Source organism: Drosophila bipectinata, chromosome 2R, assembly GCF_030179905.1.
Source record: "Drosophila bipectinata strain 14024-0381.07 chromosome 2R, DbipHiC1v2, whole genome shotgun sequence".
In the NCBI taxonomy this organism is placed as follows: domain Eukaryota; kingdom Metazoa; phylum Arthropoda; class Insecta; order Diptera; family Drosophilidae; genus Drosophila; species Drosophila bipectinata.
Window position 1 is genome coordinate 17,530,986 of NC_091737.1, and position 22,869 is coordinate 17,553,854.

General features: G+C 48.2%; 3 protein-coding genes across 4 annotated transcripts; 2 read left to right on the plus strand and 1 right to left on the minus strand.

The window, feature by feature from the left end:
- Positions 1–2,384: 2,384 nt before the first annotated feature.
- On the minus strand, positions 2,385–3,770 carry eve (even skipped). The gene is made up of 2 exons (XM_017241031.3): positions 3,547–3,770; positions 2,385–3,475 (listed from the first exon to the last, which is right to left on the minus strand). Exons 1-2 carry the CDS (start codon positions 3,683–3,685, stop codon positions 2,469–2,471), a joined length of 1,146 nt encoding a protein of 381 aa, XP_017096520.2. The 5' UTR covers positions 3,686–3,770; the 3' UTR covers positions 2,385–2,468.
- Positions 3,771–9,219: 5,449 nt separating this feature from the next.
- Positions 9,220–19,733, plus strand: Usp15-31 (Ubiquitin specific protease 15/31). 2 transcript variants are annotated; one of them, XM_017241261.3, is made up of 7 exons: positions 9,220–10,467; positions 11,551–11,558; positions 14,970–15,053; positions 15,693–15,899; positions 15,960–18,027; positions 18,085–18,902; positions 18,964–19,733. In XM_017241261.3, exons 1-7 carry the CDS (start codon positions 9,990–9,992, stop codon positions 19,012–19,014), a joined length of 3,714 nt encoding a protein of 1,237 aa, XP_017096750.2. In that variant the 5' UTR covers positions 9,220–9,989; the 3' UTR covers positions 19,015–19,733. The 2 variants fall into 2 exon arrangements, with proteins under 2 accessions (XP_017096750.2, XP_043066555.1); XM_043210620.2 differs by lacking the exons at positions 11,551–11,558; positions 14,970–15,053 and having other exon boundaries at positions 9,220–10,463.
- A 217-nt stretch (positions 19,734–19,950) lies between these two features.
- Positions 19,951–22,679, plus strand: spz6 (Spaetzle domain-containing protein 6). Its single transcript, XM_017241260.3, has 4 exons — positions 19,951–20,130; positions 21,064–21,365; positions 21,422–21,742; positions 21,803–22,679. The coding sequence occupies exons 1-4, from the start codon at positions 20,104–20,106 to the stop codon at positions 22,419–22,421; spliced, it is 1,269 nt and encodes a 422-aa protein (XP_017096749.2). The 5' UTR covers positions 19,951–20,103; the 3' UTR covers positions 22,422–22,679.
- Positions 22,680–22,869: the final 190 nt, after the last annotated feature.

Below are 22,869 nucleotides of genomic sequence, written 5' to 3' on the forward strand. Positions count from 1 at the left end.
AAATTGGCCAACATCCCATGGATACATCCGCTACACATGTATCTAGATACATTGCGAATATTGCTAGATTGGGTATATGACGCATTTTGGGATGCTGTGCTGTGCTGTGTGTGCGAGAAATGTGTGAAATTATTTCAGTGCTGGCATCATCATTTTACAAAGATGTTTATTCATTGCAAAGCCTCTCATTCCATCAAAAAAAAAAAATATACAAAAAATTGGTAATCTCAGATCTTGCCGTAACTCTGGCTCTTAGCAGTAAACACACTGGCAGTCCTCCTCTCTGATGATCACTTTATATTCATTGACAGTTAGTGTGAAATTCGTAGCTCATAAATCGACGTAGAAGAGGCCGAATCGCGGTCGTCTTGGCCACAAAAGCTGCCTTTTGTCGGCTCTGCAGATGGGTCTCGGAGCTGGGAAAGCAAAGAGGTGGCTATAAACGGCTGGAAGACACAGCCAAGGTGCTAATTCACTATTAAAGAAATCAGAAAAAAAAGAAAGAAGACCAAGACCCAGTCCCGAGAGTCTCAAACAGAAATCGCACCCATTCTCCACTCATCACGCCCCAATAAAACTTAATTTTGTTTGCACATCGGAGGAGTTGAGCCTTGAGATGTGGTTGTTCAATAATCCATTGTTTTTTTTCTTTCGAGGAACGTGGGAGAAGTTCCCATGAAGTGGCAGCCATTCATTGCTATGTATCGCTATCTATTGGATGGACCATTGATTGCCTCCATAACCACCATAAACGGCGGAAATATCAGAGCCCCTGAAATTCGGAGACAATACCAAATTAGATACGTATACCTAATTGATAATAATATCGGATTTATTCAATTCCGAAGTCGGAAGAATCGCAGCTGCTCCTGAATCATGGTTTTCGGGGGCGTTCTGCTCCCAGCTGCTTGGCTGGAAGGATTTAATCCTCTTGTTGGCCATTTCGGCAGCTTGTCGCATAATTTTCCAATAAACAACTTGATGATGGCCGCATTTCAAACACGACAAATCCCTAATCCCCATATGATTAATTATCAACCTGCCCAGAGTCAGAGTCGGAGTCAGCCACCCGACAAACCAATTGGCTCGTCCTGCCTGACTGCCCCCCCTCCAGAGGATAATACTGCCTGGCAGAGATTTTCCTGGTTTTGCTACTTTTTTAATTTACTGTATCCCCGTTCCGGGGCGTTCCCCTGGGTATCTACGTATCTTTATTATCAAATCATAAAATGCTGCCACTTGTGTGCAGTGCATCCCCCGAAGGGAGCAGCCGGGCCACGAAGAAAGGGGTGTCCTGGCACTTCAAGGACCATTTTTTATGCCTCGCCTGGCAAGTGTCAAAACATGTTTTGATACCAGCGCTCGCTCAATTAGATATAGATACAGATACAGTAGGAATTAGGGGTGGTTCAGTATCTATTTATCTGCCAGAATAAGCACTGAGAACTAAAACTATAAAGGACTTTTAAAAAAAAGATTCTATAATAAAAATCTACTAATTTTGTCTATAAACTTTGTTTTATTGTTTTGTAGTTATTATCCTTTGAAAAAAGTTTATTTAAGTACATTTCTCTCAGTGTACTTGGCAGGCGTATCCCTTTTGCTGAATCGGCTTTTTTATGTGCGGGATTATGAACAATTGACAGCCTTTTTAGCAGCCAGGAAGCCAGGAGGCAATCGAAACACATGTTTTCTCTGGTAATTAAATATGAATTTGACTTGTCGCTCCTGTCCTGAGCTCCTGCGATCCTGCACGTATTATCCTTGCTGATTTCTCAATTATGACAATCGTTTTGAGCAAAGCAAACAGACGGCCAGGGACCCGTCTGTCGAAGGACCCGTTCCAACACAACGGGTGAGGTGACAATTAATTAGTCGAGACCAATCCGAGGCCACGGCAATTGAATTCGCCCAGGACGCGTGGCAGGGAGTGGAACAAGGCCCTGCCTACCAGCAGGACACTCATCCTTCTATCACGACAGTCCAGTGCAGTACACTTCGATTTGCTTAAATCACATTAATATAGCATTGGCTTGTGCCACACCCCGTGGATCCTGCTTTCCTGCCCCCGCTGGTGCATGCTGTGACCCTGGTTGTGGGTGGCCACTCCGAAGGACATTCAGCGTCCCTCTACACAGGACTCTGCAAGGCTGCATAAAATGTCATGGCAGAACAGCTGTCGTTGTAGGTTTCTCCAGCGCTAATCCAAGCAGCCAGGTCCATAAAAGTCAGGTAGCTCGCTCCCCTCTTCCCGAGGACTCTTCCAGGTAGTTTCTTCCAAAAAGACTTGCAAATTATTTTCTTTAATTTTGTATTTATTTTCGTATCTTAATAATACTAATTGAGCTACTTTACAATATGATACAATCGTTAGGAATAAATAAAAGGATGATTCGTCTAAGCCTAGTTTGTACAATCTTTGAGGAGTGGCAGGGGCAGGAACTGGAACTGGAACAGGAGGCAGGTTCTTACGCCTCAGTCTTGTAGGGCTTGAAGAGCTTCGGCTTGGGCTCCGCAATCACCGTGGTCGTTGGCGATGGGGGCGACATGTCGGAGGCGGGGCGCTTGGAGCTGGGCATCAGCAGACCGGGAGCGGGCAGCGGGCTGGTGGTGGTCAGGAGAACGGGAGCAGGAGCGGAGGAAGCTGGAGCTGGAGCGGGGCTGCGCTCAAACATCTTGGCGTGATCCGAGCCGACGGGCGACAGGGACAGCGTCGAGGAGTGGGGGGAGGAGGACGACTGCAGATCCAAAGGCGGGGTCTGGGTCTTGGGCACACTCAGTCCGGAGTAGATGGAGGCCGACGGCAGACCGGCTCCCAGCAAGCCGCCGGAGTAGGACGAGGAACTGGCGACGGCAGCGGCGGCGGCGGCACTGGTTCCCATCATGTGCGGATGCATATGAGGGCCAGCGGCGGGATGAGCGGGCACTGGGCGCTGGGCAGTCGGAATGTGGTACGGGGCATAGCGGTACTGGCCGTAGGGCGAGGGCGCATGGCCGGCGGCATGGTGTCCGGGCATCGGGGGCATCGCAGGCATGGCGGGCATGGCCGGCATCGACATGGGCAGCATCGGGTTGGTGGCGGCAGCAGCGGCGGCGGCGGCGGCAGCAGCAGCAGCCGGAGCATATGGGGGGTAGGGCATTCCCACGCTATTGGCGGCCGCTTGCAGGATGGAAGCGGCGAAAGCGGGATCCGAGTAGACGGCGGCGTAGGGCCAGGCGACGGCGATTCTCTGGCGCTTGTCCTTCATGCGGCGGTTCTGGAACCAGACCTTGATGGTGCTCTCTGGGAGGTTCAGCTGGGCGGCCAGTTCGCAGCGTCGGGGCCGGGAGACGTAGTTCTCCTTGTAGAACTCCTTCTCGAGACGGGCCAGCTGGTCGCGGGTGAAGGCGGTGCGGTACCGGCGGACGGAGGGATCGGCTGGGATCTCCGAGCCGCGGCTGCCATTGAGGGAGTTGTCTGGACTCGACAGGCATTCTGAATAAGAAGAAGAAATAATCAGTTAGTTAACCATTCCATAAAAAATGCAATTAATTTTTAAAACCTACCATTTGGGGAAGGCGGAGGAGTTTGCGGCTTTCCGTACTGGGTGGCCAGAAGGTCCACCACGAGGGGCTTCTGGTCCACAGGGCTGCTGTCGTGGTGTGCATGGTGGCTCTCCATGTTGTAGGTTCGGTATCCGTGCATCTTTAGGCGGCGGCGGAGATTCAGAGATCGGTTCGGAAGAGGGTTCGAGTTGCTTTTGAAAGTGCGGATGTGTTGACTGTGCGGCGGTCACAGTTCGAGTGTGCCTCTCCCAGCCACCCCCGCCCGCTTTTATACCCGCGAGAGCTCGGCCGGGCAACCATAGCAATGGCCGCCCTGGCGGCAGGCAACCAATCAGCGGTCACCCAGAGCGAGACGGCAGGCAGAGAGATGCTGCGATGCTGCGGTGCTGAGAGGCAATTACGAGACTGGAACAAAGACGTCTTCTGGTCTGTGAGGAGCTGATGAGGCAAAGGCGCTCAGCATGGAGCTCTCCCTGTGACCCACAGGAAAAGGAAGAGCCTCTGCTCAGCAGCAATTACGAGGCTGGAACAACGGGCGGTTGGATGGGGAGGGGGAGAGGTATGGAGCTTGCAAAAAGAGAGAGTATTTTGGTATTCATAGCGGATGAGCGAATCTTTTGTCTCGCCTGTCCGCAGGCGGTGGACTCTCCACGAGTGAGCGGGACGGGTGGGCCCCCTTAATAATGGGATTTTATCGGCTTCATCAAGAATGATATGGCATAATGCTGCCGTACGGGCGGTGGCTGCTTCTTAACGGTAGCATCCTCCCAACAGTACATATACGAGGAGTACATATATTTATCGATCCGGAGTCGGCCAGCAAATTATTTGCGCTTTTATGAAGTCTTAATATTATGCCGCACGTTTAACAGTCCCACACTGGAGCTGAAAAGTTTATTCATCCCGGGCCACCCTCGGGACAGACCTCGCCCCAAAACCATTTTGTTTTGTGGGATAATGGCTGAGCTGGTCGGGTAGTTACGGGCAGGGGATATATGAAGCCTTCATCTGGAACTAAATTTGAAAAGTTTTGGGTTTCGTTTGGGAAAGCATTTATTATGATGATATAATCACGACGAGCGGAGGAGCAACTGTACCAAAAGATACCATTTTTTGAGGGGGGGGCGCAAGTGGAGCAGTCATTGCCGGAGTGGGAGATGGTAGTATCTACCTGCCGACAGGACGGATCAGAACGGGATTAAGCCAAGGGATTAGGGTTAAGTCCGCGCAAAAAAATAACCCGGTCTGCCTAGTCCGTTAATTGGGCTGCCTGACCCGCAATCCTTCGACGTCATTATTATGTGTTTTTATAACTTTCTAATGAAATCAGCGAAGGCTTGGGACCGGGTTGGGACCTGGCCCAGGACCAAGTCAAGCCCTCCGGCTAATCCGAGCCAACAAACAAACAAACAAGCGACAGGATCCTGACTAGCGGAAAGCCCTGACTCTGACTCTGCAACCCCGTTTCTGGTTTTCTGGTTTGTCTGGTCAAGGAATTCCATTTAATTCGGTTCAATTGAAAGTCAGAAAGAAAGGACACCCAGCGTGTTACCAAACTTCGAGTCGATTGTTCAAGATGCTGCAATAAAATCTAACTCGAAACTGGTAACCGGTAACTGGAACCAGGACCACTCTGAAAAGTGAAATGAAAAGCAGGCTGAACCGAAATTGAAACTGAAACCGAGTCCGAAACTAGGTCGCGCTGGATATTGAAAATTGACTAATAATCTGGATGATGGAAAAGGGATTAACATGGCCGGGAACTCAGCAAGCAACCTTTCTCCATTGTCCGGTTACGGCTAACTTGCATCCTTGCATATCCTTGCGAGTTGACATAGTTAAAATTATTGGGTTATATTGCGCCGCAATTTGCATTGGCATTAACTCGCTGTCCTGCCACTACCTACCTATATAGTACCTTCTACTAGGACCTCTACATTATTGACCTGGAAAAGGTCCAGCTACAAGCCTTCTTGGCCAGGCCCGTACCATGAACCCTGAACCCTACCCTGGCCGCAACCTACAACCTTGCCTATTGTGCAGCACCTCCGGAGCCATTGTCTTTGACTCTCTCCGCGATGGGCTGCTGGGTTAAGCGACAGTAAATACCCTTTATGGGCGAAAGTGACGGGTACGGGTACGGGTGCGGATGAGAGTACCTGACCACCACCCTAGGTGTCTCTCGATCCGCGAACACTTTCGCAGTTTTCCCTTCGTCCAGCCAAATACCCGGAATGCTCGGTTTATTGCACATACTGCCTTTACAAAGCGCCGATCTCGCTGATTATCGTCCGTCATCGTCATCATGGGAAGTAAATGGCGATCGGGACACTAATGGTATGGAATTGTCCGCGCAATACCCAAAGAAGCATAGCATATAGTATGCCCTATCGAGGGACTTGGAAGGGACTTGGAAGGGCCAAAAAGGGAGGAAAAGGCAGAGGCAGTGCAAAAATTGGCAATAAAAACGGCAAACGGAATTATGATTGATGATTGAGTAATTTGTGTAATAAAACGATTACGCCAAAAATGGCAAATAATTTATGATGATTGTGAGGCATTATGGTGGGTCTTTCTCAGTTAATTAATTCATATATTTCATATATTTTAGCCAAAATAAAAAAAAAACTACTAGAATCTTTACTAAAATAGACCATCACTTAAAAATACATAAAAGTTTTATGATAACCCACTATTTTATGATTTTTTGGTTATAAAAACTATAAACTTTTTAGATAGATATATAGATATATCTATACACAAGTTGTAATCCCAAAGTTTCACATTTTTATGACTTGAGTAAAATAAAATTTCTACTCTAGGAAGAATACTATAATTTTAAATATTTAGTTCAATAGACCCATATAATATAAAAGCCATTGAAGGCTAAGAAACATAGAGATATATCCCTAAAGATCCCTCAAAGATCCTTAAAACTCCCATAATTAACAGGTAAGTAGAACGCTAACCTTGTAGCCCAAAACACATTTTTTCAGGAGCACTATACGAAAAGCCGTGAAGAATTAAAAAATTAGAGCATTTCTCGGGGTTCTTAGAAAAAAACTAGCGCAACGAAAAAATCGGACAATGGAAACAAAAAACTTGATCTACTTTCCTAATACCCAAAATAGAGGACCACTCGCGGCAGGATATTGGTCGTTCCGCGAACTAGATCACCGGGACCGGGTATGCCGACATAAAAATCTGCATATAGACCATAATTTCGTATAACAATGGGAACTGGGAATTGGAAAAGCGAGGGCCATAAACCATAAAGCGAAGCAGAGCAGAGCACAAAAATCGACCAAATACTAGAACAAAAAACTGATCTAGTTTTCTAAAAGCAGCGCACTACATTTTCCAGCCACGACTTTATACACAGATCCTTGTCCCCTGTGTTGTCCTGCGGTTCCGTCGAAGGTGCACCAATAAAAAGGCGCGTCCGGATCTTCCGGGCCTAGGAATTTTTTTTCTCGGCCCAATTTTTAGTGGAAATGCGAGCGCGCAATAAAACCTTGCCCCTGTCCGTACGCATGTCCTGTGACCCGGGCAAGGACCAATTGCTGTAATTAGGAGGTTTGTAGCGTAGGCCGGGATTGGGTCGGGATCGAGGGTCGTTCAAAAAATGACAATGGAAAAAACTCATAAAAAGAGCAACAAAGTGGCCCAGAAAGAAAAAAATTGGCTCGCTTTTTTTCGAAAACAAAAAGAGGCCACAAAAAGTCTACAGTCGTGAGCCGTGAGTCCTGGGCAGCGACAATCAGGACGAATAATTAGGTGAGCGATTGTCCTGCCATTGTAAGGCTCAATGATTAGCGGTTTCTTTTTTACAAAAAAAAATGGTTTTTCGGGAGGTGCAGGATATTGGAGTGGAAGCTAAGGAGAGCAAGGACTATTAATGAATTTTTTCTCATGCATTTTTTAATTCATAATTATTAGTAAATAATTAACAAAAAATATAACAAATTATAATAAACAGAGACTAGCTGAGGATTTTCTTTTGTATCTCATAGATGGCTGAGTAATAGTATCTCAAAGATGTCAGTGGAGAGGTGGGGCATGTCCTGAGAGTGCCATTCGAGAAACAGAAAATCAATCGGACACATTTACTATAAATACAGCGCATTGCGGTCTCCGAGGCAATTCAATTCAATCTATGACGAATCGGGGTTCATGTGAAGGAGCAGCAGGACCCTGGGACAGATTCGCCAACAAACGCTGCTGGAAAGCCGCAAACTGCACCGTCAAAGGGACTTGGTAGGGGGCAGCTGTGTACAGCAGGATACGGCCGATACGGCAGGGGCAACAAGGAGAGGTCGTCGGTAGCCAGATTCCACCGCACTGACGAATCACATCAAAGTGGAACACACTAAGGGCCTAAGATCTCAGGACTCAGGGTCAGCGGGCATCCAGCTAACAGACATGTCAAATCACAGAAACCATCGACGACAGGACACTGAGAGCCAGGACTAGGAGGAAAAAAAAGGACATGAAAACAGCATCGACTCACCACAGCAAATTCGCGCTGACGGTGCACGAACAGCGGGGCACACCATAATATTTTGGTTGCCCGGAATGTATCTGAGACGGAGAGACCGATCCAGGACCAAGCGTATGAAGCGGATGCGTCTTGTTTCAGAAGAATTCCTTCTCTCTTTATTGAACGGGCAATTAGCTACGGTGAGTGGCGGTTTCGAGTGAGCTGCAGGACACTGGCTACTTCGACCCAGGACCTACGAATCGGGATCCTCTGCTCCGCGTTGGACTCGCTCGGCAGGACCAGAACCCACAGCTTCAGTGGCGGCGTTTTCTGTTTCTGTTTCCATTTCCATTCCCTGATGTTTTTGTAAATTTGAGAAAATTAAGTCGTTCCGCTTGGTTCTCGTTTTTAGGTGGTACTTCTGTAGCAATTTTATTTGTATCGTAGGTGTTGTATTTGTCAACATTTAGGCAGGATTCTCCGGCTGCCAGGCAGGCAGTGGCAGCGGATTAGACGATTTGTGGGCACGGATTCGAAATGCCTACTGCAGCACTAATTGGTCGACTGAACCGCCAGGGGGGGGGCAGGCATGGAGGAGATTCTAAGGATGCGTTTATCTGCATTGAGGACGTGCTAATTTTTACTCGAATTACCGTGGAGAAATTTATTTTTTTTAAATATTAGAAATAGGTAGTACTTATTAAGTGAAATAAGTAAAACATTAAAATCATGTGAAGTTTAAAAAATCTAAAATTAAAACATAGAATCTTTTAATATTAATTTATTTCAGCTACTTAAGGGCTTCATTTTATTACGCTGAAATTTAGTTTTAACTAAAACTTTTTAAGAGCAGTAGTTGCTATTTATATTTATGGTAAATTCGGACTAAATATAAAATATAGAAACGTAATTTTTAAAAAACTATTCCGTTTTGTTCCATAATTTTCCATCATTCCATCCACCGTGGCGCCACTTAAGCTAAATTTTAAATTTTCGTCCATTGGCGGCAAAAAGTTTTTCATTTATTCCAGCATGGGGCGCAAAATTTGAACCGGTAATAGGGGGTTTTTAACCGGTAATGGTCCGGTTATCGATAATACAAAAATACTGAACAATAATCGATATAATACCGAAAGAATAGTATTTTCGAACATCAATAATCGATAACTTGATACATTTTCGATATGCCGTGTTAGAAAACGACATAAACACTAAAACAGTATAAACGCGGAATACGAGCAAAATAAACACAAATTTAATTAATAAAACGGACCACAAATAATTATAAATAAGCGTTAAACCCTCCCCGTAACATGTGGACTCCGTGAATCTTGTGCAATTATATACCAGACACTTCTGGTTTGTTTATTCCAGTACTGTGGCCCCCCCAACACACCCACACGGGCGAAAAAGAGCATGCACACAGACTGCGACCGACAGAAAAGACCTCAAAACTAAACAGACCACCAATCAGACTCGGTAGCCCAGCCTGTGACCGGATCGGGTCTGCGCTACAAAATCTCGAAAGCGGGTAAAGTCCTTCGCGTGTGCCGCGTCCTATCCCTATCCCAACGGGAGGAAACAACGCCCCTCCTACTCCGAGACCGAGACCGAGTACCCTCGTTCGAGTGCGGATCACTGATTCCGATCGACGATCGCCAGGCACTAGTGAAAGTATTTGCCTTTTGCACCAAAAAAAAGTCTGCGGAGTGGGTCAGAAGCAAGACGCGAAGAGGAAGAGTCAGACGAAGCGAAGCGAGGCAGAAAAATTGGCAATAAGTGCTCCGAAAAGGTCAAGTCGGGCTTGGTTTTTGGTTAACGCTGTGCCAGAACAGCAGCTAGGGCGGAAAGCGACGGTCTCCGCCCGTACAATTCGTTTCTTACGTGTCTATATGTGACGAAAAATCCGTGTTCAGTGAGCCAGAGTGTGAGAGCGAGAGAGAGAGAGAGAGAAAGAGAGACCATGGGTACAACAACAAAAGAACCCCAACAACCAGCAAACACAACGCCAGGACCGGTGGGTGGTGGCAGCACGCCGCCGCCGCCGCCTGCCGAATCGCCGCAAGGAGCACCGCTCGCCACGAGTGCCGCCAAAAAAATCAAGCGCGCCTTCTCCATGCCACGCAATCCCTTTCGGTGGTCGCGCAAGTTCAAGACCTCGTCCGGTGCTGCCGCCTCCCTGTCCGGCTCCGGTTCCGGCCCTGAGAATGCGGAACGACGTGGCAGCCATACGGCTATATCCTCCTGCGTTGGTGGCGGTCGAGGACGCAGCGGTAGCATTGTGTCCCTCAGCAGCTACGAGGCTCCACCCACCACGACACCTGCTTTGGTGACGACACCTCCCTCCCAGGATAGCAACAACAACAAGCGGGCACGTGTCCTGCGGCGTTCATCGTTCAGGAAGTTTCTCAATCGAATCACCCAGCATCTAACGACGGTAAGTGTTCCTTGAGGGAGTCATGATGGATGATTAACTGGGTGACTTGTTCTCCACAATAGTCATAGGGCATCTTATCAGGAGTGCAGTGTCACCACAAGATGAGGAGTCGTTCTTTGTCCCTCCAGTGCCGCACATATGGCGACTCTCTACGATTTGGCACCGTTTTTCTTTTGTTTTCAAAGTTGTGGAACCTTCGACCCCCCCTTATGGGTCCTATGGTTGTTGATGTTGTTCTCCCAACCCCTCCCCTCCGGCTGACTCACTTTCGCGGGTCCGAGTGATAAGCGAGGAGAGAGAGAGCCTGACCGGCTAATCCATATGCATGATATGCGCGGATGTGCTCCCCCGCCAGGCCACCCCGCCAGGCGTTCTTTGTTCGTATCGCGTATCTATAGCCCAGTCGCATTCCTTGGATAAAAATGCCTTTGTTTACAAAACTATAAATACATGGGGAGTACATGGGGCAGCACTTTTCCAAAAGTGTACCTTCCGAATGGTAGCGCTACCAGAATGGGGAATGGAAATTAATTTTATTTTTAAAACAATTGCCGTCTCATTATTATCATAATTTTTGTTCATTGGGAGGTGGAGGTGGAGGAGGTGTAGGGCACCTTTTGTTTCGCAGACACCAATTGTTCAAACATTGTTTTTGTTGTAACATTTGGTGCCCAGCTCGCGCTACAATAAACAAACAAATACAAACAGTAACTAGAAGTAGCGTCTAGTAGCGGAGTGTTTTCAGGTCGTGCTGGAGCTGCTGGAGCGCGACCAGGAGGAGGAGTACCGCCACCCGCCACCCGCCTCCGCTGCATCTTTAAAATGTGTGTCATGCTTAGAAGTCATCTCCAGTGCATTTGGCTTTTATTGATATGGTGGTTTTTGATTAATTGTAGAGGTCGTAACCTTATAGCTGCAGTTGACCTTTTGGCGCTTTTGAATTCCAGAACGATAAGCGCATACGAGAACGAGAACAGAAAATTAATTTCATTCAGAGAGGGAGGGGGGCGTAAAGCTCAATGAAAACGAGGGGAATGAGATATAGCTATAGATAGAGATACTATTCTACTGATAGCTTCTGGTTGAGATTATGTGGTAATTGGTCAATGGTGTGGTTGGTTTCCCCCAAGAGCCCATTACCTCATTGTAAACATCACCCTATTCGGGATTTCGGGAGCTCCCATCAGCCCTCAGAAGTCGGAACTAAAGAAGCCACCGTAGGTGCTGCACTTGTTGATGGCCAGATTAGTACGTAACCGCGTGTACTTAGCCACCCCCCAGACCTCCTTCCGTCTTTATTTGCTGATTTTCCTATGATATTCAAGACCCGAGGGGGAGGGGTGGGGGGCTCTAGCCTACACGAGCGTAGTATTCCCACTTGTTGTTGTTGTTGCTGTACGCCGTGTTTCCGGCCCATGGCTCACACGTAACTTTTCCCTCCCTCCCCTCCCCCTTGTTGTTGTACAACTGTGCGAATTATTGTCTAATGTGCCTTTTTTTCTCATTTTTTATTTTTTTCATTTTTTTCACAATTGTTTTCGCCGCTCGTGTAGCCTCGCACGTTTCTCTCTTTCTTCCGCCCTCTCTTTCTCCCCAGCCCCTGACCCCACCCCACCGCCATTTCTCCCCTGGGGCTGAATACGCTTTCAAGGTAAAATCAATTGAGATCAAACTAATTGAAAGAATGTTTTCAAAATTTTCGCTTTGCGTTTATTTTTGTGATTCCATGGCGGCGTGGCGAGACACGTTCTGGTTTTTTTAAGAAGATTTTTAAATTTTGTTTCAACCAATATACAATTTTGAATTTTGAATCCTTATTTTTACAAGTTTTCCAGGGGAAACCCCTTTTAGAAGGCAGGGCTTTCATGTACCTCATATATTCAGTCATCCAGTAACCAGTCGTATTTGGTTTCTTGCGATGTGTATATCTCAGCCAATATTTATCCGATCCTTGAGAGGAATACCTTGAAAGAATGAAGGATAAATTACCTATCATTCTGCACCAAAACCTGAGAACCAAATTTTCGATCCATATTTTTCAAATTTTTTAAGGGGAACCACAGAAATTCGACCCAAGGCTCCTTGAAATCTCTATATCTTAGCCAATATCCGATCCTTAAGAGGATTGCCTTTAAAGTTTTGTGGAACGATTCCCCACCATTTTGGATCAAAATCAAGGAATAAAATTTTTTATTCATATTTTTCGAATTTTTCTAGGGGAACCCCTTGGAAATAGTTGGATTTCCGTATATGGCATCTCCAACTTTCATATCTCGGCCATTAGGCATCCAATCCTTGAACGGAATGCCTTTAAAGATTCGTGGAATGATTCTCCACCATTCTGCATCAAAATCCGGAGACGAAATATTTTTTTAATTTTTTGCCCTTTTTTGTGATGGAGTCCTTTGAAAATGGGGTTTTCCCCTATAGGGTCCACACAGATGTCTATGTCTTCCCCAATTCTTATCCGATCCTTGAACGGAATGCCTTAAAAGATTCGTGGATTAATTCCCCATCATTTCGCTTAAAAAACCCCAAACAAAATTATGACTTCATATTTTTTAAAATTTTTATGATAGAACCCCTTCCAAAATCCAGAATGTTCATATATGGCTTCTAGCTATGCCTATATCTTGGTCAATTTGCACCCGATCCCAAAGAGGAGTACTTTAAAAGATTTGTGGATTAATTCTCTATAGATCTCTATCAAAATCTAAGAACTTAATTTTTTAGCATTTTTTTTGCAAATTTTTCTTGGGGAACCCCTTTTCTAGAAAACCAAAATTATTCATGAATGGTCTCTAAAAATGGCTGTAACTTTGTTAGTTTTGCACCGATCATTGAATGGCATATCTTAAAAGATTTGTAGACAAATTCTATATAATTCTTTATTCAAACCTGAAAACAACATTTTCCAACCATAATTTGTTAAAATTTTCCCCTAAAAAACCATGTTGTTAGCACTTACCCCGTCTAATTGGGCGTTACTCACTGGTTTTTGTTGTATGTCCGGTATGACAAACATAATGTAGACTATGTAGTATGATGTAATGTTAATAGAATGCCACATCATGAGACTGGATTGGAAAATATGAGCAAAATGTAAATGAATTCGCAGCTCAACAGGAAAGTGCAAATTTTTCAGTGGACTTCGGAAGTCAAGCGGTTCGGTTCGACCTTGTCGAAAGCTACGTGTTCGTTGAATCCAAATGCTAGATATAAGATAAGGTTGACAGGAGTCATAGGGTGTACTATAGAGACAGTAACAGCCATAAAGAAAATTATAAATAAGAGCCCTCTACAAAGCTGTATCTACTTGCATTACAGGCCTGTCGCGCACTGTACTTGTTTAAATGGGCCCCATGAGCACCACCCCGTATCTGATAAGCAACGTGTTCGCAGCAAGGTGGTCTGATTAGAGCCCGTTGTCGCTACAACCTTGACAGAGCTTTCCACTTGATCGAGCCCTTGCTGGGCTTACTCTATATTATATTATATAACTATGTAGATCTCGGGCAATAAGATCTAATTACGGGGGGGAGATAGCAGCAGCATTACGTGTCTGGGACGGGGCTATAAAGGTATAGACTTGGTTAAATGTTTGCGGATCTCGTTCATAAATCTCAGAGACATCATGCCACATGGAGAGGTGTCACTTGTTGACTAACAGACCTGTCGGCTTGGAGCTGAATGACATAAATATAGTACTAGTTTCTGCCGATAATGTTCTAAAAATAGGTTCCATTAATAAGTTAGATTATATAGCATAAGATATAGCTAAAGGCCCTAATCCATAGACCAATTTCATTCATGCCCCGACCAAGATCTCGGAGCCAAGCAGCGTCGCAATTATCTTCAATTATTTACAATTATTTAATAAAACGTGAAACGTAACAGAAATGCCAAGATACAAGTACTATATAGTATACTATACCTACTGGTGATCTTACGTAAAAAGTTGAATAAATACTCGAGTGCAGTGCAATATTTATAAGTTATCTGGCCACCTCCCAGACCTCTCCAGACCTCTCCAGCCCTCCAACCTCTTATGGCTTATCTGTAAAGAGCTTTGGCCGCATAAACACACGGCATGGAATTTTTGCTGGCTACTGGAATCAAGAATTCGAGACGAGGGCCTGATAAATTCGATACATCGAGTTAAACAGAATAATACGAGAAAGTAAACAAAGCGGCGGGCATTAGAGGGGCAAGAGTGTCGCCTCGCTGGACACTTGAACTGGAGCTACTAGGGGCCTGGCGACGAAAGACCGAGCCCACTAGATCCAGAGAAATGTTCTTAAATTTATAAATGATGATTGTCGTCGCAAATTGAGACAAGTGGCCAGTGACCAGTCCCCAGTTGTATTCTTCTGGCCAATTAGCCCCCCGCCCCTTGTCTGGATTAGGTCAGCAAATGTATAGAAAAATATATCCATATTGCTGCTAGAATCTTAATGGTTTCTCAAATCTCTTCCTATTTTTGCCACAAAATGCTGCATCTTCCAGGCGGCGGATAACTCGTACTCGGATCGCCGCCTCGCCTTCATAGAAATCGTGCCTTTCTACACCGGATGCTGGCGCAGAAAAGAGGTACCAACTCTCTATCTAATCAGGGGTCCTCTACACTCTACACTCACCAGTCGTCCCCCAGTGTCATGATCAGGCCCTAGCCCCATCCCACACACACCCAAAGATTTATTTCCTTTCGACCAACTGGGTATTGGTCTTGCGTGGGTTTTTCGCTTTTTTTGAAAAAAAAAAAAACCGGCTTTAGTTCGAGCTTCTTTTGTTTTTTTTTTGTCTCTATTGAACTCATTATAGTCTGGCTTGTTGTTTCATATTTTTTTGTTGGTCGAACGATGACGTTACCCCTTCGGATTACTCATTACAGTGACCCCACAATCCCCTCGAGCTAGTTGCACACATTTCATCATCCGCAAGTCCAAGCTATCAAAGGCACTTGCTGGAAAGGCACTATTGCTTTTATGTAATTTAATTAACAATATTTGGACAGCATCTCTGATACACTTACCCGTCAGACACACCTCCAGACAGCTCATTGTAGCCTCTCCATTATGATTCCAATTCATTATCGACCCTAAACTCGCAAATTTTCCACACGATTGAACCCAAATTAGCATACTTCCTATTTGATAAATAATATTTGCTTTAAAATCAACTAGATAACTGACCAAATCTCCATTTCCTCCAAATCTCCAATCTCCAAAGGCCAACAAGCCCTCGTCCTCGAACTCTGGGGGAGCTGGCAGCATCGAGCGAGTGCCACCCATCGGTGGCTACCAGTGGCCGGCGGATCAGACGCCGGGAGTGATGGGCCTGAAGAACCATGGAAACACTTGCTTCATGAATGCGGTCCTGCAATGCCTCAGCCACACGGACATCCTGGCCGAGTACTTTGTCCTGGACCAATACAAGGTAAGGATCTATAAACATATTCCCCCCAAAGACCTTATCTAATTCCGTTCCTTGTTCCAGGCCGATCTGAAACGACGCAACAAGATCAACTCGCGAAAGTTTGGCACCAAGGGGGAACTCACCGAACAGCTGGCCAATGTCCTGAAGGCCCTGTGGACCTGCAAGAACGAGAGCGACCACAGCACCAGCTTCAAGGCCGTGGTGGACAGGTATGGAACGCAGTTCCGCAGCTCTACGCAGCACGACGCCCAGGAGTTTCTGTTCTGGCTGCTGGACAAGGTGCACGAGGACCTGAACACGGCCAGCAAGAGGCGCTACAAGAGCTTGAAGAACTCCTACGGCCGCTCCGACGAGGTGATCGCCGCAGAGACTCTCGCCAACCATATACGGTGCAACAACAGCTTCGTCCAGGCCGTGTTCCAAGCCCAGTTCCGATCCTCGTTGACCTGCCCGCGCTGCGAAAAGCAATCCAACACCTTCGACCCCTTTCACTGCATCTCCGTGCAGCTCCCGCAGCTCACCCAGCTGACGATCTTCGTCACGGTCGTCTACATGAAGAAGCTGCCGCGCCAAGTGAAGATGGGACTGCGTGTCCCGGCCGGATCCCCCATCGTGGCTCTGCGGGAGCAGCTGCAGACGGACACCGGCATTGAGGGCTCATGCATGGTGCTGGTGGACCTCAACGCCGAGGGATTCACGCGCGTGTTCTTCGACTCCCAGCCCGTGGAGACGGTGGCCAGCAACGAGAACATCTACTGCATCGAAGTCCCCGAGGCGACCCCCGTGCCAAAGGTGGTTGGAAGCGCCGATAGTGCAGCTAGTGCGGCAACTGCCCCAGCTTCAGCACCAGCCCCAGCTTCAGCTTCAACCCCGCCGCAGGCAGACCTGCTCCTCCTAGTGGCCAATGTGTACAGAGCAAAGGACGGCAAGGACGTGGCTCGCTTCGGAGCCCCCTTCAGTATGAAGGCGCCGAGGGACTGCTCCTACCAGGAGCTGCAGAAGAGAATGCTGCGCGAAATGACGCTCCTGCTGAAGCCGGAGGTGTTCTCGTACGCCACGCCGCCCTCCGAGATGTTCCGCATCCGACTGCAGGACCCCTCCGCCGACCCGGACACCTACCTGGAGCAGGTGGAGCACCCGCTGCTCACGGAGATGATCGACTTGGCGTTGTCCGTCCTCTCCGCCGAGGCGGGGCCGCAGCACATCAAGTTGCTTCTGGAGTGGAGCTCGCCGGAGGAGTACTTCCTGGCCAGCAAAGAGCCGGACGATGTGGTGGAGCACGAAAGCGTGGCCCGGCTGAGTGCCAGTAAGTCGGGGGTTACGGCTGCGCTGACCCTGGAGCAGTGCCTGGAGCACTACACCAAGGCGGAGACCCTGAGTGCCGAAGACGCCTGGCGGTGTCCCCACTGCCAGCAGTACTTGCCGGTGGTGAAGACGCTGGGGCTGTGGTCGCTGCCGGACATTCTGGTGGTGCACTTCAAGCGCTTCCGCCAGCACCAGTCGAAGGGCCCGCAGGCCGCCAAGCTGACGACGATGGTCAAGTTTCCGCTCACCGCCTTCGACATGTCGCCACACCTGGCGCGGGGCGTGCACGAGAGTGCCAGCAGCTCGACTGGACTGGGCCTCGGCCTGGGCTCTGCCAATCCTTGGAAACGAGCCAAGACCGGGGAATCGCGCTCCTCCACTCTGAACTCGCGCACCGAATCGAAGGACACGCGCTACGACTTGTACGCCGTGTGCTACCACCAGGGGGACACTCTGGAAACGGGACACTACACAGCCGCGTGCAAGAACCCGTACGACCGGCAGTGGTACAAGTTCGATGACCAGCGCGTCAGCAAGGTGCCCGAGGACGCCATCGAGGAGGACATCATCAACAACGAGGCGTACATGCTCTTCTACCAGCGACGCAGCGTGGACGCCGGCGAGTGCTCCGGCTCTAGCTCCAACTCGGGAGACCACTGGGTGTCGCGCCTAGCACCTGCCAGCTCATCCTCGTCCGCGTCCTCGACGTCGGGTCGGGAGAAGGAGACGGTCAAGCTGGAGGATACCACTAAGGTGGCGGAGAAGGCGGTGGCGCAGTCCAAGCCAGTGGACATACCCAATATTTGCAACGAGAAGATGGAAGGTAGGTGGAGTAACAAAAAGGGAAGGTAATGATTAGTAACCTTAGTCTCTCTTTCAGTTACTGACGCACCGGAAGATGTGATGGCGATGGAGAAATCGCCCCCTCACGAGCTGCTAGGAGCGGAGGAACTAGCTTATGCCGATGCCGATGTGGATGTGGATGGCAGTGGAATCAGCGAGGAGAGCAATGGGTGTCTACCGGTGCCAGCCTCTACCACAATTGCCGATGAGGATCGCCAGCCACTGGCCGAGGATTCGACTTTAATTTTCGCCATGGACGAGAACTGCACGGAGCTCGAGGAAGGAGATCAGAAGGATAAGGAAAAATGCCCACAGCAGGCAGAGGCAACAGAGATGACCGTAGTCCCCGAAGAGGGTATAGCACCCGCAGAGACGGCCAAAACCAACGGCCACACCAGCTCATCCTCGTCCTCGTTGGAGAGCTCAGGGTCTTCGCGGTCCTCGCCAAGATCGCTTAGTACGTCGATCACCGCGGCATCCACGCTGCACCGAAAGTTCAACGGTCATATGACTGCCGCCGCTTCCTTGTTCAACGGAACCCCCCAGCTATCGGGCTCCCAGCTTTCGCGACATGTCCAGCTGCATAACCACAACTGGAACGGATCCAGGAGCAGTGTGTCGGCCGAGGAAAGTGCCGCCCACCAACAGCAGCAGCATGCGGCGGCGGCAGCAAGCCTGAGCCTGCGACACTCCTTCTCCACGAGCTCAAACTACACGGAGACGTTGTCGTCCCTGCTCCGGAACTCGGCCAACACTTGCAGCAAGGACACTCTGCTGTTCATTGACCAACAGAATCACCACGCGTCGGACCTGATGGAGGACGATGATGACTCGTACATGGGCAGATCGCTTTGGGTGAGCTGGAGAGCGATAATGTTGGATGTAATGTTTATTAATAACCCGATTATTCTTACAGATATCGCCCCTGACGCCCCACAAACTCATCACCGTTTCGCCCAAGAATTAAGTGGAAGAGGAAACCACAGAGAAGCACAGGATGCAGACGATAACAGAAACCAGATACCATAAACCAGAAGACACACAAACGCACTATAGCCATAAGCCTAAAGTTTACTTTATATGATATTTGTAAGCCGCGAGCAGTAAGCATTATGAAGATGATTAAGATGTTATACAAATCTGTTTACTTTAAGATGTATACTCATATGTATGATATTTGCAATATGGCATTAAGTTTGACACTTGAGGCGGAAACTTGAGTAGAAATCATAAGCCCCAACATTATTTATTTGATGATTGATACACGATGTAAACTTTATTTTATTATCTGACACCATTTCCGATGTACCACCAGCCGGTAAAAATATTTTATTTATATTTATTTAACTTCTTGTATAGTCCTCAGAGCCAATTTCGACGAAACAATGAAGTGCTTGGCATGCCTATGTTTAGAGTTTTTTGTACACGAAACCAAGTTTCAAACTGCAATCTATGTATGCACGTTATTATACCTTTTAGGCCTAGATCTAGACTCTATATACACACCTCTATGCTCTGTAATAACGATTTGATTTCAACATCGACCTATTTTCCATACATCTACGCTATACGACTCTGGAAGCTTCAAGTTGATCGACTAACGAGTTTAAATAGATTGAAGAACTTTATTTAGGTGTGTAATGTTCATGAAATTCATAAATATACGTGAAGTTGTTGGATTCAAAACTGGGATTGGATTCTTTACTGACTTTCTACAGGGGTACTCTTAAGATTTGGGGCCCTGCCCGAAAGTATGCTTTCTTTTTTGAAAACTTCTTCAAGTTCGAGTCGCTCTTTCGGGCAAGTTTACATGGCTTTCTTTTCATCTACTTTCTTGGCACTATTCTTCGTTGCTCTCCCCATGATGGTGGGGCTATAAAGCAGATCCAGCACCGGAGAACCAGAGGTTCAATGTCTGCAGCGATCCACCGACAGTCTCAGTTCAGTGTGTGCACCTGAAGAGTCAGGTTCTATTGCGGATCACCAGCGAGGAACACCCCAAGCCCCCAAGATACCAAGAACCCAAGCCGAGACAAGGAAGAGCGGAGGAACGGAAATGGAAATGGATTATCGGCTTCTACTGGTATGTCATAATTACAGGTGTGCTAACTGCTAACTGCGAGTCAAGTCAAGTTCGTTGCCCAAGTCTTTTGTTTTGCAATATGCGTTTTTGTCGTTCTGCGGCGGATTACTGTTACTGCGCTCCGATTCTGGAGCATGCTAATGAATTAAACTAACAGTGGAGCACCGTTTCGCCTCTGGATGTGATTCTGGCCGGGTGCCGAGCAACTTTCCCGTTAGTTGCGTGTGGCACATTTATTTCCGAGGCACCGCCACATCGGGCCGCTAAGCTGGAATCTGGTTCTAAGCCACACTATATGGGCACTACTGGGCAGGTTCTTTCGCTTTTGTTGCCAATCCGCAATTGGGCTATCAATATTTACCTATGCAAATTGGGCCCAGTTACCTCCTTCTCGGAGGTCTGCTTTTTTTTCGAATACTCTCTCGGAGGGCAAACTGGTTTTTGGCCCATTAGAAGGGGAAGAAAAAAGAACAAAAGACCTCGAGCCGCTACCGTCACTGACCCAATTTCCCTCGCCGTAGCCATCGCCATCGCCGTCGCCGTATTCAAATTGCGCTGTGAACCATGTCGTCTCCGGGCAAGAGAAATTCCACAGCATCTTCCACTGCATCCGCCCACAAAAACAATGCCGCTTGACCTGAATTCCTCGGCACAGCGTACTTTTGATTTCGTTGGTCAGCTGCCCAGAATTTCAGGGAAAGTTCCCTCGAACAATTAATGGTCAAGTGAATACGGAGAAAGATGCAAAAGTTGTTGCGTTTGTTTATCTTCCGCCAGCAGTCACGGCTTTCGCGCTTTCGCCAAACCCAACAAATACGTCTCGAAAAAGTATCTTATTTCTGGGGACAATGCCGGGCCATTCATGCCCAACTCGGGTCGGGGCAATTAATTTTACGGATGTGCCCTCACAGACTTTGTTTTTGTTTTTCTTAGAAAATTCTTAGCTTTCTGCTGCTGGCCCACTTGGGTTTCTCCCAGCCGCAGCAGTCTCACTCTGCATCGGAGTACGGAGAGGAGCAGCCGCCCGAGGGCTACTACGCCTTCGTCGAGTCTCCCAATGCTGTGCCCCCCAAGGTGCGTCCTCCTCCATACACCTACGTCAATGCGGACTGCAAGGAGGTGGCGGCCGGCAAGAAGTCCGCCGTTTCCGTCCACAACATCTGCGGAGACCTGAACAAGGGTCAGATACCCAAGAACCCGCTGGGTCAGAACGTGCTTGGAGAACCCTATCCCTTGTAAGTAATTTTTAATCTTTAAGAGTCTAAGACTATAGTCCACATCTTCCCAACAGCGAGCTCATTCGCAACCAAACCCTGAAGTTTCTCTCAAAGACCCTCCCAGTTCTGAAGGCCGATGACACTCTGCCAAAGGTCACCCAGATCATACGGGATGATCCCGTTGAGCAGCTGGACAGCAACAACATCGATCGCCCGTATCCGTCGGGAGGATCTACGCGAGTTCGCCGCAGCGTGCCCGAGGGAGTGGAGTCCAATGAGTACAGCTACTTTGATCCTGCTCTGGACGAGGAGGATCCATCTCATCACAAGCAGAGGGAGCAACGTAGAGCTGCCGAGGAACGGAAGCCACGGAAGTTCTGCGATGGCGGTGGAGTGTAAGTCAATGACAGAAAACACCTGCTTCCAGACCCACTACATCGCTGATTCTTCCACAGATTCTGCACACTGTACCGGGCCATCCAGGGAGACTCGTCCTCTGCGGCTGCTCCCACCGCTGAACGGCGAGAGGAGGTGGGACCCATCCGGTACGAGGGTCCGCCAACGCCCTGTCCCGCCAAGGTGGAGTACGCCACCCCAGTGTTCGCCAAGAACTACCAAGGAGCCTGGCGCTACGTGGTCCAGATTCCCTACGAAGGATACTTTACGCAGACTGTGGAGGTTACACGCTGCATCCAAGCCAGGTGCCACTATCTGGATGGCGGCTGTCTGTCCTCGCCACGCTGGGTCAGTCTGCTAGTGGCTGAGATCTTCTACCCGAATGCCGAGGATACAGTGCCCTCCACCTCCACCACCACGCAGGCGCCATCAGTGCAGGACTTCCAGGCCTACCAGCAGTACCTTCAGAAGCGGGCCGGAGTGGCCACTGCTTCCGATGGCACCTCGACCGGCGCGTCTTCGCCACCCACGGATGCTCACTGTGATGGGCATGACGAGCTGGGGTGCTTCCAGGTGCGCCTGTACTACGACTGGTTCCTAATTCCCGGCTCCTGCAAGTGCTGGCGTCCGGACTACTTCGCCAAGTACGTGCGCCGCAAGTCGGTGGCCGATTTGTAAGCGGACGGAGACTCCACAATCTGCCGGACACTTAGCTTAAGTTTATTCAATAGTTTTATGGTGAAGCGCTCATTCTAGCGATCCATCGATCCGGTGATCCAGTGAGGCTTGGATTGCGCAGAGTTTGCGGTTCAGGCGCAGATAAACAATACCAGATACTTTTAACAGATACATTATATAATCTAGGCAACTAGCCCCTTTTCTTGACTGACTAAGCCCAGCGCACGTTCTGCTAATTATATATTTTTTTAGAAAATATGCCCCCACTCTGTGTTTAACTGAGAGCAGCTGAAAGATTCACCAAAACCTGTCGCGCAAGTCAGGTCTGGGTGGTGTTCTTCAGGCCCAAGATACCAGTTGGTTGGGTTCTATCGTTTCCGTTTCGAAACGGGAACAGCATAAAGTCCAGCTGAAACGGTACAGTTTCGAATCCTAAGCCATTTTACTT

Excerpts from the sequence above, each read along its gene's own strand:
- spz6 (XM_017241260.3), top strand. The coding sequence starts at position 20,104 with ATGGAAATGGATTATCGGCTTCTACTG. Across the intron at positions 20,131-21,063 it reads TGGATTATCGGCTTCTACTG|AAAATTCTTAGCTTTCTGCT; the intron begins GTATGTCATAAT and ends TGTTTTTCTTAG. Across the intron at positions 21,366-21,421 it reads CTTGGAGAACCCTATCCCTT|CGAGCTCATTCGCAACCAAA; the intron begins GTAAGTAATTTT and ends TCTTCCCAACAG.
- eve (XM_017241031.3), bottom strand. The coding sequence starts at position 3,685 with ATGCACGGATACCGAACCTACAACATGGAGAGCCACCATGCACACCAC. Across the intron at positions 3,476-3,546 it reads TCCTCCGCCTTCCCCAAATG|AATGCCTGTCGAGTCCAGAC; the intron begins GTAGGTTTTAAA and ends CTTCTTATTCAG.
- Usp15-31 (XM_017241261.3), top strand. The coding sequence starts at position 9,990 with ATGGGTACAACAACAAAAGAACCCCAACAACCAGCAAACACAACGCCA. Across the intron at positions 15,900-15,959 it reads TTGTCCTGGACCAATACAAG|GCCGATCTGAAACGACGCAA; the intron begins GTAAGGATCTAT and ends TCCTTGTTCCAG. Across the intron at positions 18,028-18,084 it reads TTGCAACGAGAAGATGGAAG|TTACTGACGCACCGGAAGAT; the intron begins GTAGGTGGAGTA and ends TCTCTCTTTCAG.